This window comes from Petaurus breviceps, unplaced genomic scaffold (genome assembly GCF_028583685.1).
Source record: "Petaurus breviceps papuanus isolate PSGF00001 unplaced genomic scaffold, PetGlider_PUasm1.0 80, whole genome shotgun sequence".
NCBI lineage: Eukaryota > Metazoa > Chordata > Mammalia > Diprotodontia > Petauridae > Petaurus > Petaurus breviceps.
Window position 1 is genome coordinate 14,744,185 of NW_027186540.1, and position 16,890 is coordinate 14,761,074.

Genomic DNA, 16,890 nt, shown 5'->3' on the forward strand with positions numbered 1-16,890 from the left:
GATTAATAATTCCTGATCTGTAGCATATTCCAGAAATCTCTAACTCTTTGTTTCACCATGAAACCAGCAAGAATCAAACAGTATTGCTCATTGATAAATAGAGAAGATACTTGAGTTGTTATTCAGTGTGACAAACATTTATCTACCTTTTAGACAGCCTTGAAGGGAATAATCTAGATTTCCAAATATCTGTCATTGAACTGTGTGGCATTTACATAATTTTCTTCTTTCAGCTCTGTCCAAATGGTTATTATTTTGCAATTGATCCCAATGGCTATGTGTTGTTACATCCTAATCTTCAGCCAAAGGTATGAAAATCTTATCTGTTCAGAAATTAGATAATTTTCTTATAATGTCCACTTTAAAATCTAATATTGTATCTATGAATTTATCATCTCCTGAAAATAATTTTAAAAAAAACAAACCTTATGTCACTTGACTTCATTTCATGACTCAGGAAAATAATCTTACTGAATATGGACGTCCCAAAAGTCTTGGTCAGTTTTAAGTTTTAATAACTTGACAAGTACAAATGCTCCAGACTTACAGAAAGCAACAATCGAAAGGTGACTTCCAATTTTAAAATATTAATAGGATTCTTGTAAAAATTAAACACAACTATTGTCTTGTGCTATACATCGCACTAATCAGTTTTTAACTTTGTAAAAAATTTCATCGACCCGTTGCTCAGGGCCTGAAAGGGCTGCTTTTGTAATCTGAGCTTCAAGATCATCCAAAGGCAGAGATTCTGATGCATACATGACAGTTTTTCCATGATACCATAACAAAAAAGTCTAGACAGATCAGGTGAGTGAGGTGGTCAAGCAAAAGGACCTCTACCAATCTATCAGCCTGGGAATGTGTCATCCAGAAACTGTCAAACATACAATGCACAATGACAGGGTGGTTCTTATTAAAATTGTAGATTTATTCGAAATTCATAAAACTAAAAAATCGAAATAAATTTTAAATGATATTTTTGTATATCTGTGTTATTTATACTTCTGATTTTATTAGAGCTTAAATCTGAACTAAAACTTTCAGGATACTGTGTATATTATATGAAAGCAAATTCTGTATTTGAATTTTCTCTCACAAATTTAGTAAACTCATCATTCATGCCTATTAATTCAGATTCTCTTTCAGATTCCCTTGGCTTATCTCAGCCTCTGAGTCAGAGTCAGTCTATTATAGGAAAATAATATATTGTAGAAACAAAGTAAAAACTTCATAAATATTAAAAATGTTTTCCTTGGGTCTCCAGCATTTCCCACTACTCTATTCAGATAACTGTTCAATCCATGTCACAGATTTTTGTCACTGTCTTCTTGGGAATGCTTAAAATAGAAGTAGAATTCAATTATTAAAACTATCAGGGCACGATATAGGAGTGAGTAAAGTTTATGACTCAGGACAAATGCTTCTTACAAGTAGAAAGATATTTTCTGGAAGGGAGTTGATTAAGCAGTTAGTGTATACTATACCTTAGTACCTCCAGCCCAAATCTTTTTATTCTCCATTTTTATGCCAAATAAAACATCTGGCACATTTAGTATTTCTTAACAATTAAAAGTTTATAATTTTTCTTGTCAAAATCTTCCATGTTAATTCAATATTTTATCTCCCCCTCTCCTTTTGCATTTATGTTAATCCTTTAAGCATTCTTTTCTTGACCTATTATATTTTTTAATTTACATTTTTACTAGTTTGGAATAACAACATGTAGCATCTAACCACTGCATGATATCACTTTTTTTTTAAAATAAAATATAAACTTCTCCCTAAAGATAGTTTTGAAAAGTAATTTTGGATCATTTTCTCTGCGGCATTGGTAGAATACAAACAATTGCATTTGATTCATGTTAAATTATGAACTCACAACAGATGCTAATTCCTGCCAGACTCCTACTCTGAATCCTCTCTGTAACCACCAAAATAGGGTGCCGTGTTCCCTCTGACTTCTGCAACAATTTCCATGAGATAAACAAGAGTGTACCCTATCCAAAAGTAAGAGCACATTACTTGGACTTTTTAGAGGCAGACAGCGAAAATAGACTTTGGTAGGAAAATGTTTCATTTAGAAAAGACTTCTGTATATTTGTTTCCCTTAATAGCATAGGACTCTAAATTTATAATTGCTAGTTCACTCAGAGGAGATGAAACTTACCCAACAGCAAGATATTTGTTTCCTTCATCCAGGTCATGAACCAGGGGCCCTAGAGAAGGAATGTTCTTTTATCAGCCTAAAGAGTCAGGGACACAGGAATAAAGTTTTCACCAAGAACAGTTTTTAGTTCAGTACTGCTCAGGAGAAATCATCTGGCAGATTCATATTTAATGGATACTTCTAATATCAGATGTCAAAGTTTTGTTAGATAATCTCTGGCATTATAGGAAAGGCCCAGTGCAATGCCAGTCTGGGAAGTTGCTCCTGAGCCACCTATGAGCAAGCACTTTCCATACCCTGATAGTCATGGAAAAGGAAGTAGTACAAGGCCCTAGTAGACAGGTTAAGTGGAAAAGTTCTTGCATTCAAGTGATTCTCCTCAAACTCTCAAAAGATATGTCAGACAAGTAGCCAGTCAACTAACTAGCAACCCAGTGGTATATAAGCATATGCTTCAAAATTTTAACAGAATTATTGTCTCTTCTATTAGAATAGAAAGGCTGCTGGCATAGAGGATAGAGAACTGGCCTTCAAGCCAGGAAGACCTGACTTCAGGTATCACTTCTGACATATGCTGGCTATGTAAGCCTAGGAAAATTCCATAAGTTTTGAGTGCTCTAGGCAGACAGAAAATTGCAGAGAAAGAGCTGAACTACAGTGGTATAGGGTGTTACCTCATTTGGGAGTGCCCTATAACAATGAAATCAAGGATCTATTATAACACAAATATAAATAATGCTTATTAACTAATAAATTCTCATTTTAATTTTAAAGTAGATTGAATACAAAATACCCCCCTTTTAAAACTAAATTGGATTATGATTATTTCTACTGTAAAGTTGACGAGCTTTATGGTTATTTTAACAGTTTATAATATTTGCTTAAGCAACAAATTGTGCCAGATGAATATCACAAATTCTTTTTTTTAATGAATTATTTTAAAATGCATTCATCTACTGCATTTAAATTGCAGCCTGGCCTATATTTTTATTCACACTACTACTAAGGTGGCACAGTTCTTGCATAATTCAGTTCCTTATCAATGAGAATATTCCTTACAACACTGCAGCTCAGGTCTCATTCATGCCTTCCCACCTAGCCCAGGAATCTCAAACAACCTAGTGAAAGGTTTCTAGCATATTAGTATGATACTCTTTGGGATTTATGGGACAAAATAAGCAAGAATCTGTTTTCATCTCATTGTTTACCTGGTTATTATAAAAACATTAATATTTAATGTTCTTGTCACAAAACATATAACTTAGTTTTTGGCATATTTGATTCTGTAGTACAGTCTGTAACTATTCAGTCATTGTTTATCAAGACCAAGTGTCAGGTACTCATTCCAAACTAAAACGATTTTAGAGATGAGTTTGTGGAGAAATGAGTCTAGAATTCCAGCTCCCTTCAGGCCTTGACTAAATGAAGATTAAACTACAGACCAAGATATGACTGGATCCCTTTCCTTGGTGTGCATTAGGTTAATCACTCTGTTTATCCTGTGGTACTAAAGAAAGTTCATGTAGTTGTCCTGAAAATGAAATAATTTAAATATCACCATCTTTCTGTTTTTGCAACGAATATATATACATATATATTTATCCTACAAGATACAATGTAGAAAATGTGCCATTGTTTGTAAATGTTTTAGTATGTATTATGCTTCTACTATTATACTTGTAATATGATATTCCACTTATCAATTAAATTATCATAACTTATCCTGTATTTTTTAATATCCTCATAAAATGAGAGGCCATTTTTCTTACAATCTTAGTAGTTATTTCAGTCCACTATATTTAATTTAATATAACTTTAAATAAAAAGGTACTGTGAAGACTAAGGTGCATAGAATTGTTCCTTTAATGTATTTTTTTCTCCTAAATATATATGTTTCTAAAATAACCATTAAGTATGCTTTTGAATTTTTTATTATTAACAGGTCAAATTTTTGGTTGCCATTTTGTTGGTGCATGCTATACAGATTGATACAAGAAACTTCTTAAACTATGGTATAGTGTAAGACATCTAAGTAGACAATTTCAATTTAATCACATCTAATATTAAACCTAGATAGATGATGTCATATCATCTAACATACTAACTCAACTAATCCTAACGTTTGTCAGAAATTCATCATCAATAAAGATAAAGAAAAATATAGCCAATATATAACCTCTACAAGGTATAGTCGTATGTCTTTTAAAAGGTATTTAATGCTGTGTGCTTTCTGTTTTCTTCCTGAAAAGATGTAATCTGAATTTTTAAAAATCATCGAAAATGGTGAAGTTCTTGAGGAGAAGATGATGGCCAAGTACCCTTTTAAAAGTATAAATATCAGTGAATAGAGATCACTCTAATCTTCACTAGTGTAATTATTGCCTTGTGTATCACACTTTGTATCTTTTGCATTCTGGTAACCAGCATATCAAGTGTTTCTTTAAGTACAATGATTTCATTAATCTCTGGATCCAATCTAGTAATAATATCCTGATTTAACCAAATCTAGAAAAGAATTTGGAATTAGGTTAAAATACATGAAACTAATTTATTAATTATTTCCTCATTTTTTCTCTATAAAATCTTATATGACTTGAAAGGATAAATAAAAGTCATGATTTTAAAGGGGACATTTTTAAAACCCTAAAATTTAAATTTTCACTGATCATGTAAACCCTAGCTATATGTAATTTCATGTTTAATTTGGGAGCCACAGCTGGGAAAATGGCTGAAAAAGAGACCACCACCTTTCTACATGCATGCATTTTTCCAAGCAAAACATAAATCAGCCAATTTTGTATAGAAAGCATTAGAATTCTGCATATTTCTCATAACACTTTTCCCCTATTAACTAAAGATATCTTCTTAGTTTTCATTTGTCCAGCTTGGGTTTTCTTTGGTGGTTACAAAGCACTTACAACTCTAAGTTCAGAAGGAAGTTCTCGTTCCTAGGAAAATGTCATTAGGAGAAAAAGTTAATTTTCATCAAGAGAATGAACAACATTCTTTTGCTAATGCATAAAATTATAAATTGCTACTTTTTGTTGCTTCAGCCTATTGGTGTAGGTATACCAACAGTTAATTTAAGAAAAAGAAGGCCCAATGTTCAGGTAACTGGGATTGAAGGTAGTTATTAGTGCTTTAAGCTATGCTAAACTACAGCAAAGATTAAGCTTTTATTCCCAAAAGCTTCCTAGTGTTGAATGAGAAGGCTGTTTATTTGATATATGGCTTCCAAAGCATGGAATGTACATCCTTCTTTATTAAACTGAAGCAAGACTGTCATTAATGACAGTAAGGGATGTGCATTGACTAATAGCTGCTAGCAACAGTGATGCTGCAATAATAATATTAATATATTTACATAATTTTATCAAACAAATTAATTGGATATTGTGATTACAGTGTTTCACTAAGTCTACCTTTCCAATATTAGTTTAATAGCTTTTTAAATAGAAGTCAGTATAATGTGAATATTCCAAGTTCTACAGAACACCAGTTTCTCAACAAAACTTCATTCAATGTTTCTAGAAGCTTGATCGGGAAAAATAAATGTGGTGAAATTTACCAGAAGTATTCCTTGTCCATCAGCTGTAAAATATGTCCAAAGTAACTACTGAAAACAACTAAAAGTTCATAACACAACTATAAATTTGAATACATTGAACTATCTCCAAAATACTAAATGCTTTTTGCCATCCTGTTTGAATGGACATGTTACCAGAATAAGGTTTTGATATATGTATGTATATTTCACTAAATGTATGAGAAATGAGAAAAAAATTGTTTAAACATCTCTAAAAAATATTTTCTAGCTTAATATGAGTATTATTTGCATCATACTTAGCCTAAAAAAATGACTTTTGAAGCTCCATTAAAAAAAAGTTTAGTATAAAGAAGAAAGGAAGGAAAGGAAAACTGAAAGGTTCAAAGGCAAGTTTAGTATCATTCCTTATACAATTTTCATGGAATAAGGGAAAGCAGAACAGTGGAAATTAATACAGGACTGAGTGGGAACACTCACAGTACAAAACCTGACTCTGCTAAATGACTTTGCATAAGTGATTCAACCTCTCTGGACATCACTTTCTTCATCTACACATAAGAAAATTGGACTACATCACCTTTAAGACCCCTTAGAGCTCTAAATAGATGCTCATATGTAATATGTATCTGCCTAGACTAGGTTTTCTTTTGTTTTAATGGTATTGTGATGGTGAGGGAATATAGTACAGGGTTGCAAGAGTATACGTTATGTATTTATTCCAGTGCTATCCCTACCACCTGTTAGCTGGACCTTGGGCAAGTCATTTGTCCTCTATGTTCCTCAGTTTCCTTATCTGAAAAATGAAGCAGCTGAACTATATTATCTCTAAGGACCTTTTCCTTTTTATCATTCTATACTGCTTTTATTTTATTGCATAAGACTTTTATCTTTTGTGTTTCTTTTTTTAAAAAACCAATTTATATCCCTTTTCTCTATATTACATTGACTTATAAACTTATTTAATTCTAATCTTTTGGCATGTTTCAGTTTTTTTTAATATATATTTGCTTGTGTTCTTTTGTGGTCATGGGAATTTTAGTGACTTTCCATTCCAGTGGTAAATTCAACTGCATGAGGAAATCAGGAGGAGGTTAAAAAATATAAAGAGAATTTTTGTTCCTTCAGCAAAAATTCAAAATGGCAAACTAGCAACTACCTTACCTTTTAGAATAATATATTTCAAGAGATTTATGGGTAAAAATAAATTTATGAGGAGTCATACATATTTCTATTACCCCCAATTATTACTAATTAACATCAATTTTAATTTTAAGTAGGAATAGCCCATTCTACATAACTTTTTCTCCATAATAACTCTGAGAAATAGGGAGTCACCTGTTAATATTCTAATATTATAGATTGGAAATTAAAGAAACTAAGAATTTGGGATCAACAGTTCCAACAGCTTTCTAACAGCAAAGCAAAGACTAGAATCAGTGCTTTCTGATATCTAACCTAGACATAGAGGCAGTTGGTTTGTCTAGTGGGTGAAACACTGAACTTAGAACTATGAAGGCTCAAATTAGATACCTCAGATACTTAGTAGCTGTATGATCATGGACAAGTCATATAACTTCTCTTAGCCTCAGTTTCCTAATCTATAAAATGGGAATAAAAAATAGAATCTACCTCTAATCTACCTCTTAAACCCTTTGTAAAAATTAAAACACCATATAAATGTGAGCTACTATTATTATTATACTTTCAAGTAACCCTGTTTCCTTTGACCTTTTCAGTCACAATTCCATTGTTGAGTCTCTTAAAATTTGGTCTGCCAGGTTGCCATTTTAAATTAATTTAATTCACTGACTTAAAGCTTTGTGGTTTTTCTCCCCTTTGTTTTCTTTCTTTTCTCTTTCCTTTTTATTTTTTTTACCATTTCGTTTTCTTCTCTGTCTTTGTATGTTGGAATGGGACGTGAACATCATAATGCCAATTCTTCCATGACAATGCCTTCATGCATGCTGTTTGGGTCTGGTCATGCTATGCATTATCCATTGCATGTAAGACAATGATTTTACTTCTGTTTACATTTTACCATTTTTAATATTTTTGGACTGAACTTTCATACTGAGATGGTGGTGTCTGTGTGGTGAAGATGATTTATTTCTTATGACAGTATAAAAAGTTGACAGTAGTTTGACTCATCTATTTATGGCAATGGCGAGGCTTTCCAATATCCCCATTTATGAGACGAAATATGTTATAATTCTTCTAAGGAAACAGGTTTTCAAAACAACATACTACATTAGTTATAATGGGAGCTGAAACTGAAAAGTCATCCATCTATTATCTATTTTTTTGGCTTCTCCAATTTTGTTTATTCCAAATCAAATAACTGAAGATGCAGATATTATTTGCATAACATAGCCCACTTTTCTGTAAAATAGCAAACTTGTTAGCAGTTTTAGGATTAATGAATGAAACCATCTGCTTTCTTTTCAACAGTGTAAATTATCCTTCACAAAAATCCATCTGTATCCAATGTTCTAATTTTTTGAGGATGGGACAAGTCTTGGAAAGGTCAAACAGTTTATCCTATAAGTAAAATGTTTTACTATCCAGAAGTCTGTTATGGGAGAAATGGATGTGGTTTATTTAGAACACACATTCTTTTTGTTTTTCCCAAACGTAGAGCTTTACTTTTTAATCAAGCCTCCAGAGAAGGCCATAGTAGCTATATTCTGGTAAATGCTTAACAACCAGCTCACCTATTTAAATTTTTTTTAAAGTATACATGACACTCTCAGAAGTTTTATCTGCATTAACTTTTTCTATCAGTTTAAGTGTAGATAACCAACAATAATAAAATAAAGAAACAAAGCCCTAATTAGTAGCCCTTGCTGATTTTCTAAGGGTTAATGGTCACACTGAAAATTTAACAATTGGCTCTAAATGACCCGGTTTGAGCTGGCTCAAACACATCCCTGCCTATAAGTGAAAGGGCTTTGATCTACATTTACAGAATACTACTGTTTGGGAAATCTGTATCAGCCAGAGTTCTAGCTTTCCTTTTACCTTCAAAAAAGCCCTACCCTTTTATTAAGTCCACTGTAGCTTATAGTCTACTCAAATAAGTATCAGTTTTGTTAGTAAAATGGAAAAGTTATACCTGTTAATATTTTTTAAAAGCCATTTCTAGTTCTATGATTGGTAAAGCCCTAAGTAACACTCCTTTATAAATACCATTTGATATGACAGGCACTGACCCCACTCCCACACACAAATGTTTCTATGCTAAGCAGTTATTGGTAGAGATTTAAGTTTCTTGAAGGCAGACTGTCTTCCTTCTGTTTTGTATCCCCAGTATCTAACACAGTACCTCATATAATAGGTACTTAATGAATGTGCATTGATTATCAAATAAAATATTATTTCATTATTAATAACAATTAATGGTTTGTAGTCCAGGTAAAATCCCCCTTAGACATACAAACTAGGAATTAGCTTTTACAACTGTAATATAAACAAAACTGCTTTTATAAAAGCAAAGAGTAATTTTCCATTTGCTGTCTTTTGCTGTATAAATTATTCAGCTTTTTTCTTCAACTCATTTTGTAGATGTCCTTCTCTTTTTTCTGTTATTCTCCTCTCTGTGTGTATATCTGTCTCTGTGTCTCTCTTTCTATGTGTGTGTGTATAGATACATAAAAACATCCTACATATATACATGTACACATATGAGAAATATGATGATAAATTAGTTAGACTGATGCCATTGCCATATAAAATTATCTTCTTTGCTTTAAACCATATCCTTCTAGTAAACATTTGCTGTTTGTCTTTTGAGGATCTACATTTTTTAAATTAATTTTAAAACTAAAGTCATCCTCATTTATGGAGAAAAAAAGTTACTTTAGGTTTTTCTTTCCTTCTTGTGTGTATATATGTATGAACATAGGTGTATGTGTATATAGATGTGCATACATATAAACATAATACACACATTTATTTCATTGAAAACCTACTAAAAGTTGCTTCAATCAAAATTGTTCAGCTGAAAAAAACAATGCCACAAATATGTCATCACCATCATCATCATCATCATCATCATCATCATCACCATCACTGGCTCCGCCACCGATAGTCATTGGCTGAAGGCCTGTTTGATAAGCATCTGAGTTTGCCATGTAGTAATAGATAACATTGCTCTGTATTTTGGGTATGGTGGGTAGATGTAAAAATAAATCAAAGAACAAAGATATGCATATAAAATAATGTCCCCAAAAACTACGTAAATAAGTTCTGCTTTTATAATGACTTGTTGACAGTATATGGAATTTGAATAGAGAAATATTTGCAGACAGAATTTTTTCAAACTAATGTCAATTAATGAATTGTAGCAATTTAAAGCTTGAATACTTTTTCAATAAAAAAGACTTTTTCCCCTTTAAAAGCAACAAGATTCCTTTCTCCTTTATTTGTTCATAGATCCTTTAGTTCCCTTTGAATTTCAATTTCTTTCCTGTTCATTTCTCAGAGTAGGACCCATTATGCACTGTAGCCCTAATTTATGCTTTGGTTGATTTATTATAAGAGAAACCAATCACAAATACTGTGAATTATCTGAGTAGTTATCTCTGTCCCATTTGTCCATTATGGACAATCCATTACATATTTTCTTCATTCAGAACTTGGGTTTCATGAATGAAATATTGGAAAAATACTAAAAATATTTCCTTTTCAGGGTGTGATAAATTAGAAATGTACAATATTCAAAGATCAGGATCAAGGATAACTAGCAATGATTACTTACAAATTCCTGTCATACAAAAGGAGATATGTTTGGATATTTATATGCCAGACATTTTAATACATTTAAATTCAATTTTAGTAACTTCTCAAATTATTGCACAATATCCAACGTGTAATTATGGCAAAATGATCTATGCTTAGTACTTACTGTTTTCTGCTGTAGAATCCTAAATCTCAGGAGCCTGTCACCTTGGATTTCCTGGATGCCGAACTGGAGAATGATATCAAGGTAGAGGTGAGTTGAACGAAAAGTTGAGAATGGAACCCTCAGATATGACGCCAAAAATCACTGTGCTGATAATTCTTAGTTTATGCTTTTTCTTTAAAAAGAGATTGTGCTCAGTTTCTGTGACCTCTCAAGTATAAGTTCTCAATAAAAGGAACACATACCTTCCCAAGAAAGGAGAGGAATATCTTTTACCTTCCCATCCTTCTTACGCAAAGTGAATACATAACAAGTCTTTTACAATAACCTTACATTTTTACTTTTCTCCCAGTCTTGTTATGTATATAATAGTTATGTATAAATAGTTATGAATAGTTATGTACACAATATCCCATATGATACAGTAGAAGGAATGAGGGCTTTGGGATCAGAACATGGGTTCAAATCTAACTATGTTACTTAGGAACTGTGAGACCTTGGACTAATCTCTCTGAGCTTCATTTTTCTCATCTGTAAAATGAAGGGTTTAGAATAGATGACCTCCAAAGTTCCTTCTCATCCTGAATCTATGATGCTTTTGCTTATCTTCCCCCAAAATGAGAATAATGTTTCACTCTTCTAATATTTAGTACCTATCTTATACAGTCCTTGGCAATAGTGCCACAGGATATGGTATTGAAATAGGCCATTCATTCTGATTTGTTGATGCCTTTTGCTTATCAAGTCTTACTTTAGAAAGTTCCTCCTTACCTCCCTAGGCAAGGAAGGTCAAGATTCCCAACTTGGCATCACAAAAGGATTGCGGGCACCCCGGCTGTTCCTTACACAGCATATAGAACATAAGATAGGAGCTTGTATGACATACATCATTTTTGTCACCTGAGTTGTAGAGAAGTCATATCTTTGTTACTAGATTGTTACCTTCTTGGGGATAGGGGTTGCATCTTTCTCTTCATTTTTTTTGTGAACAGAGACTTAACAGATATTACAAATGCAAGGTTTTTGTTTTTTTTAACTGCTAGGATTAAAAAAAAACGGAAGAAAAATCCAACTCTAAGACAGCAAAGTTAACTGATTTTTCCCCCCTGGTTAAACAGATAATTTTATTTGGACATATTTTGATGCTTCTTTGGATCTGTGTGTTGTTTGGATCCCAATGACATTACCAGCAGTGTAGGTCATGGTCTCCATAAACTGTGAGATTCTAAACCTCCAACATACTAACTAGGTACTTCTAGATTTCTTGACATTGTATGGATACCCATGAAGTAGACAGGTTACCCATTGGCTGTGTTATCTCTGTTCTCACCTCCTGCCTGTTCCATCTCTTTTTCTAGTCCTATGTCTCTGATGTAATTGTTTGCACCACTTCTCCTTTGTAGTTCATCGCTGAAAATATTTTATAGCCTATAGATATTGGCTGTGATATTTTCCACTGTCCTTTTGGGGGACCACAGGGTTAACTCTTCAGTCTGTGATATTCCAAAAATCAAATATACATTACCACTGGAAGAACAATGATATTTTTGAATAACATTTTTATGTATGACCTTGGTTATTTTTGAAAAGTTAATGATATTATGTTTTGAGAGAGGCAAAAAATCTTGTGGCCATTCCAATTGGTCCTTTTAATATTTCTCCAATTCCTAAGTAAATCTTTGTTTCCCCTACTGTTACACCAATTTAAATATTTTTAAAAATGTAGAAGTGGATGTAAACTTGTCAAAAATAGTTTTTGGAGAAAAGGGTTCTGAGAAGCTACCCATAGAAAATAGATGAGTGAAACTGTTTGTCTCTGTAACAGGGGGAAAATAAATAAATACACAAACACATGTTCAGTTGTTTCTGTCGTGTCCAGCTCTTTGTGACCCCATTTGGGGTTTTCTTGGCAAAGATAATAGAGTGGTTTGCCATTTCTTTCTCCAACTCATTTTACAGAGGAGAAACTGAGACAATGAGGTTTAAGTGACTTGCCCAGGGTCACAAAGCTAGGGCTGGATTTCAACTAAGAAAGATGACTCTTCCTGGTTCCATGCCCAGTGCTCTATATCCACTGTAACACCTATCTTTTCTATTTCTTATTGCTTCCCTTCTACCTAAACATGGTTATCCATAATGTCATGAATTATGCTTTTGCTAATTACATCTAGGTTAATGAATGGCCAAATAGACTTTTTTTTTTTTTATAAAGCAATCGGGGTTAAGTAACTTGCTCAAGGTTACACGGGCAGTTATTTCTGGGTGTGGTGCTGAGTGTCTGAGCCCGGGATTCGATCTCCATGTCATCCCAACACTGGAGCCATTGCTCTTACTCACTGAGCCACCTGGCTGCCCCTATAAAATTGTATTCTCTATCTTCTTTTTTTTTTTTTTTTAAGCAATTGGTGTTAAGTAACTTGCTCAAGGTTACACGGCCAGTTATTTCTGGGTGTGGTGCTAAATATCTGAGCCCAGATTTCATCCCCAGGTCATCCCGACACTGAAGCCAGTGCTCTTACTCGCTGAGCCACCTGGCCACCCCTCCAAATAGACTTTTTATGAAGGTATTTTGCCCTTTTTCAGTAGTGTAAATGTTAATGTAGCATGACAACCATCTTTGATAAGTCTCTCTCCCAGAACCAATTGCTACTGCTATGAGAAATTGTGTTTTATCTATTCTGAGTATGATCAACATACTTTTAATAAACATAATTTATTGACAATGTGCATGGCATAACAAAGATTGTTTCACTTTTCTTTAGATTAGAAATAAAATGATAGATGGAGAGAGTGGAGAAAAGACATTTAGAACACTGGTTAAATCTCAAGATGAGGTAAGGCCTATTATTTTTATTAAAGAATATATAAACATAATTAAAATTAATTATATGTGTTGAGATTTTTGGATATATACATACAGCATACATGATTTATGTATTTGAGATTTGTAAATATAATTTTTAAAATTATACACTATTAATACATTATAAATATATGTGCTAAAAGCAGATTATAATAATGTACACTACAAGACAAACATGATATCATATTCTGGCCAAGATGATTATTTTTTTTAAATCCTTTTGAGATATAAAAGTTAAATTGAGGCTTTTTAAAGGACTTTTTTTTAGAAAATTTTAAAGTGAGTTGAAATGGTCATGCTTTTTTAAAGATAAGGCTGTTTTTTTTTTAATTAAAAGCCTTGATCAATTATCATATCCTTTAAAAAAATTTACATGATCACACAATTCTATGTCCTTAACAACACGATACTTCATAAGACCTTATTTTGATTCAGTGATTTGCAGTTACCAAAAAAAAATCATATTATATTTCTCATTTGGTTCTAACCATATTTTGATGTAGATAATGCCCATATCATTAATGCCATTTTATAGATGAGAAAACTGGGGCTTTAACAAGTTAAGTGACTTGACCACTGACACAGAGATAGTAAGTGGGAGAGCAGAAAGTTGAACTATTATTTTTCTGACATTTAAGTTCATTTTTTCATTACCCAATAGTATGTCATTTTAAAGCTGTGCTTACAAAGCAAAATCTTGAAATTGAGATGTGACAGCTACCAAATTTATTTGATCAACAAACATATAGAAGTTGGTTCAGTTCAATAAGGCTCTGAAAAAGATTGTTATATTTGAAATTTTCTCATTTCTGACTTATCCACACATCTTGGGAGAATACTTTTAACTAATATGTCTTAGAAGATACTCTATTTAGATAAAATAAATGCTTTTTTAAAGGGAAGCTAACTAGAAAAATTCAATAGGGTTGCAATATTCAAGTACATCTTACCCTAATTATCCTAGTTATCAGGCATGGTCACAACTGAAATGATGGGAAATTTTTAAAGTTCAGTTTCCTGAGTAGAGGTGGGTGTTAACATGGTTCTTCAGAGTTGTAAGGCTGCATTGTTTGATAGTGCAGTTTATATGCTGGAAGCAACAAAGGATTCTCATGTGAAGGTCCATTCATTCCTAGACTATTGTCTGCCACTTTAACATTAAACAAAGCCCTAAATAGGGGTATGATTCAGTTAATAGAATCAAATCATGGTCTCGACCCCCCACCCCCAAAGTGAGTCCTATAAGCTGAATCCATTTTAGTGACTGGTTCGCCCTTGAGAGACATTAGATGACTCCTTATCCCCAGAGCCCAGAGACTATAGTAGTCCTTCTTGGATAGACTATCCTTTGTTTGCTGGACTTCTCTTTAACCTCCTTTTCAAGACACAGGGAAATTCCTTAATTTGCTTTCATTTTCTTTTGTCAAGTTCAAAATTAAAAATGTTACACAATCCCTTATCCTATCAACAAAGTAATAAAAGGCACCCCTGCCTATTCAAAACTTCAGCCAAGCATAACTTTTAAGTCCAAGTTATAAGATTGTGAAGAAATCTGTTTTAGAGTGGCCATGCTGAAAGATTTGTGACAGAGGCTGTACTTCAGTTTTTGCTCTAAGTGATTTATATACTTTGTAATGAGACTAACTTAACAGTAAATATCCTGAATCACATAGAATAGCTATCCAAAACAGTTAACCAGGTTATAAGTATGCATTTTAAAATTTTTAAATTTTAATTCCATAAATGCTTGAATTTTCTTATATTCCCCCACCTACCCACTGCATATAATAATGTTTAAAGAAAATCCTAACTCTTTCAAGGCCATATGGCAAGACTTCACTATTAGAGATTCTAATGTCAGAGGGCTATTGCTCTCTCTCTTTGCCCAGGCCTGATATATTCTGCTCTTCCCCTCCCTGCCTGGCTCTCTCTTCAGCCACACAGCTTTTTTGGCATGATAAGCTGCAACAATAAACTGCCTGTGCAGAGGGGAGGGTGTTGCAAATCAAATTTAACCTTACATTTAACATTTGCAAAGTAGTCCCTTCACAAAGTCCTTGTGAAATAAGTATACAACGTCATTTTTTTCTCCTTCTTTGTCTTAGGTTTTCGAAGCTCATATTTATTGCAAGATAGTCCCTACCCTCAAAAAGATTATATATTCATTCTACTGAAACTGAATTTGTAAACTTTATTAGAAGATAGGTAAGCCAACTTACAGTTGACTGCAAAAACATCTGTGCTCTCTAGAATAGTCGTAGGCACATTGTAGATGCTCAGTAAACTTAACTAATTGTACACTATCTGGAAACAGACTCATTTCTAAGTATGGCCTTTAGCAATTTTAAAAAATAATACATTTTTAAGATTGGAGGTGACGTTATTGCTTATCTAGTCACCATATATTTTATATCAAAAGAAAATGAAGCCCAGAGATACTAGGTGACCTACTTGAGCTTATGCCCTATAGTTAGGGCAGAACCAGGACAATGACCCGGAAGGGGCAACAGAGTATTTATATATATATATATATAGTGTATATTATTATAATAAAGATGCCCCAAAGTCACAAGGTCTTCTAGGCTCAATTATGGGTTTCCAAAGGTGAATGTCAGCATTGTCTCTGAATCGTGTGTGAACAAATCATTCAGAATGTACACAACTTACCTCTTTAAGATAGGAAATTGTAATATTATTTCATCTCTCAGTGTTCATATGAAGCAGTGAGCCCTTGGAAATATTTTTTACTTGTGAGATAACTATTACATATATATCTTAATACTATCTCTCTAGGTTCAGGTAAGTCTGGAATATTTCCTAACATGAGCTTTCTCAAGGGAAAGAACAGAAACCTGTGTTTGAACACCTACCTGCTGCTGTGCAGGAGAAGAATGTGTGGGAAAAAGATTTATGAATATATAATAAAATTCATATTGGATTACAGAACATCATTTTTATTACACTGCTTTTAATGGATTTTGATGTTTATTCTGAGACAAGCATATGTGCCGTGAGAATTTAAACATCTTATCTTAGTACAATTGAATGTCAACAGAGGAAATCTAGCAGACTGTTTGTCTTTATTGTGGGCATCCCCTTCAATCCCTCAATGCCTGTAATGCTATTAATATGCCACAACTGGAGCTCAATGACAGTATTTCAAACAGAGTATAACTGAAATTGGTCCAGTGAGGAGCATTATCTTTGTTTATTATTTCTTAAGACTATCAAGACTAGGATATAGCCAAAATCTAGCAATTTAAAAACCTAGTGGCTTCTAAATGGAAATAGCAGTGAACGTGGAAGTTTTTACTACCCTCCTGCTTTATTGGCACCTGAGCACCGTATAAGACTACTGAATTTCCCAAAGACAATCAAGTCAAAACTACCAGTATAGACACATATGTGTACAA

General features: G+C 33.0%; 1 protein-coding gene across 1 annotated transcript in view; it reads left to right on the forward strand.

Annotated features, from left to right (window-relative positions):
- Positions 1–16,890, forward strand: part of LOC138175974 (voltage-dependent calcium channel subunit alpha-2/delta-1) — a 429,565-nt gene that overhangs the window by 357,071 nt on the left and 55,604 nt on the right. The window contains exons 15-17 of the mRNA XM_069106588.1: positions 234–308; positions 10,633–10,704; positions 13,377–13,448. Coding sequence (XP_068962689.1) covers positions 234–308; positions 10,633–10,704; positions 13,377–13,448 — 219 coding nt within the window. The remainder of the gene's footprint in view (positions 1–233; positions 309–10,632; positions 10,705–13,376; positions 13,449–16,890) is intronic.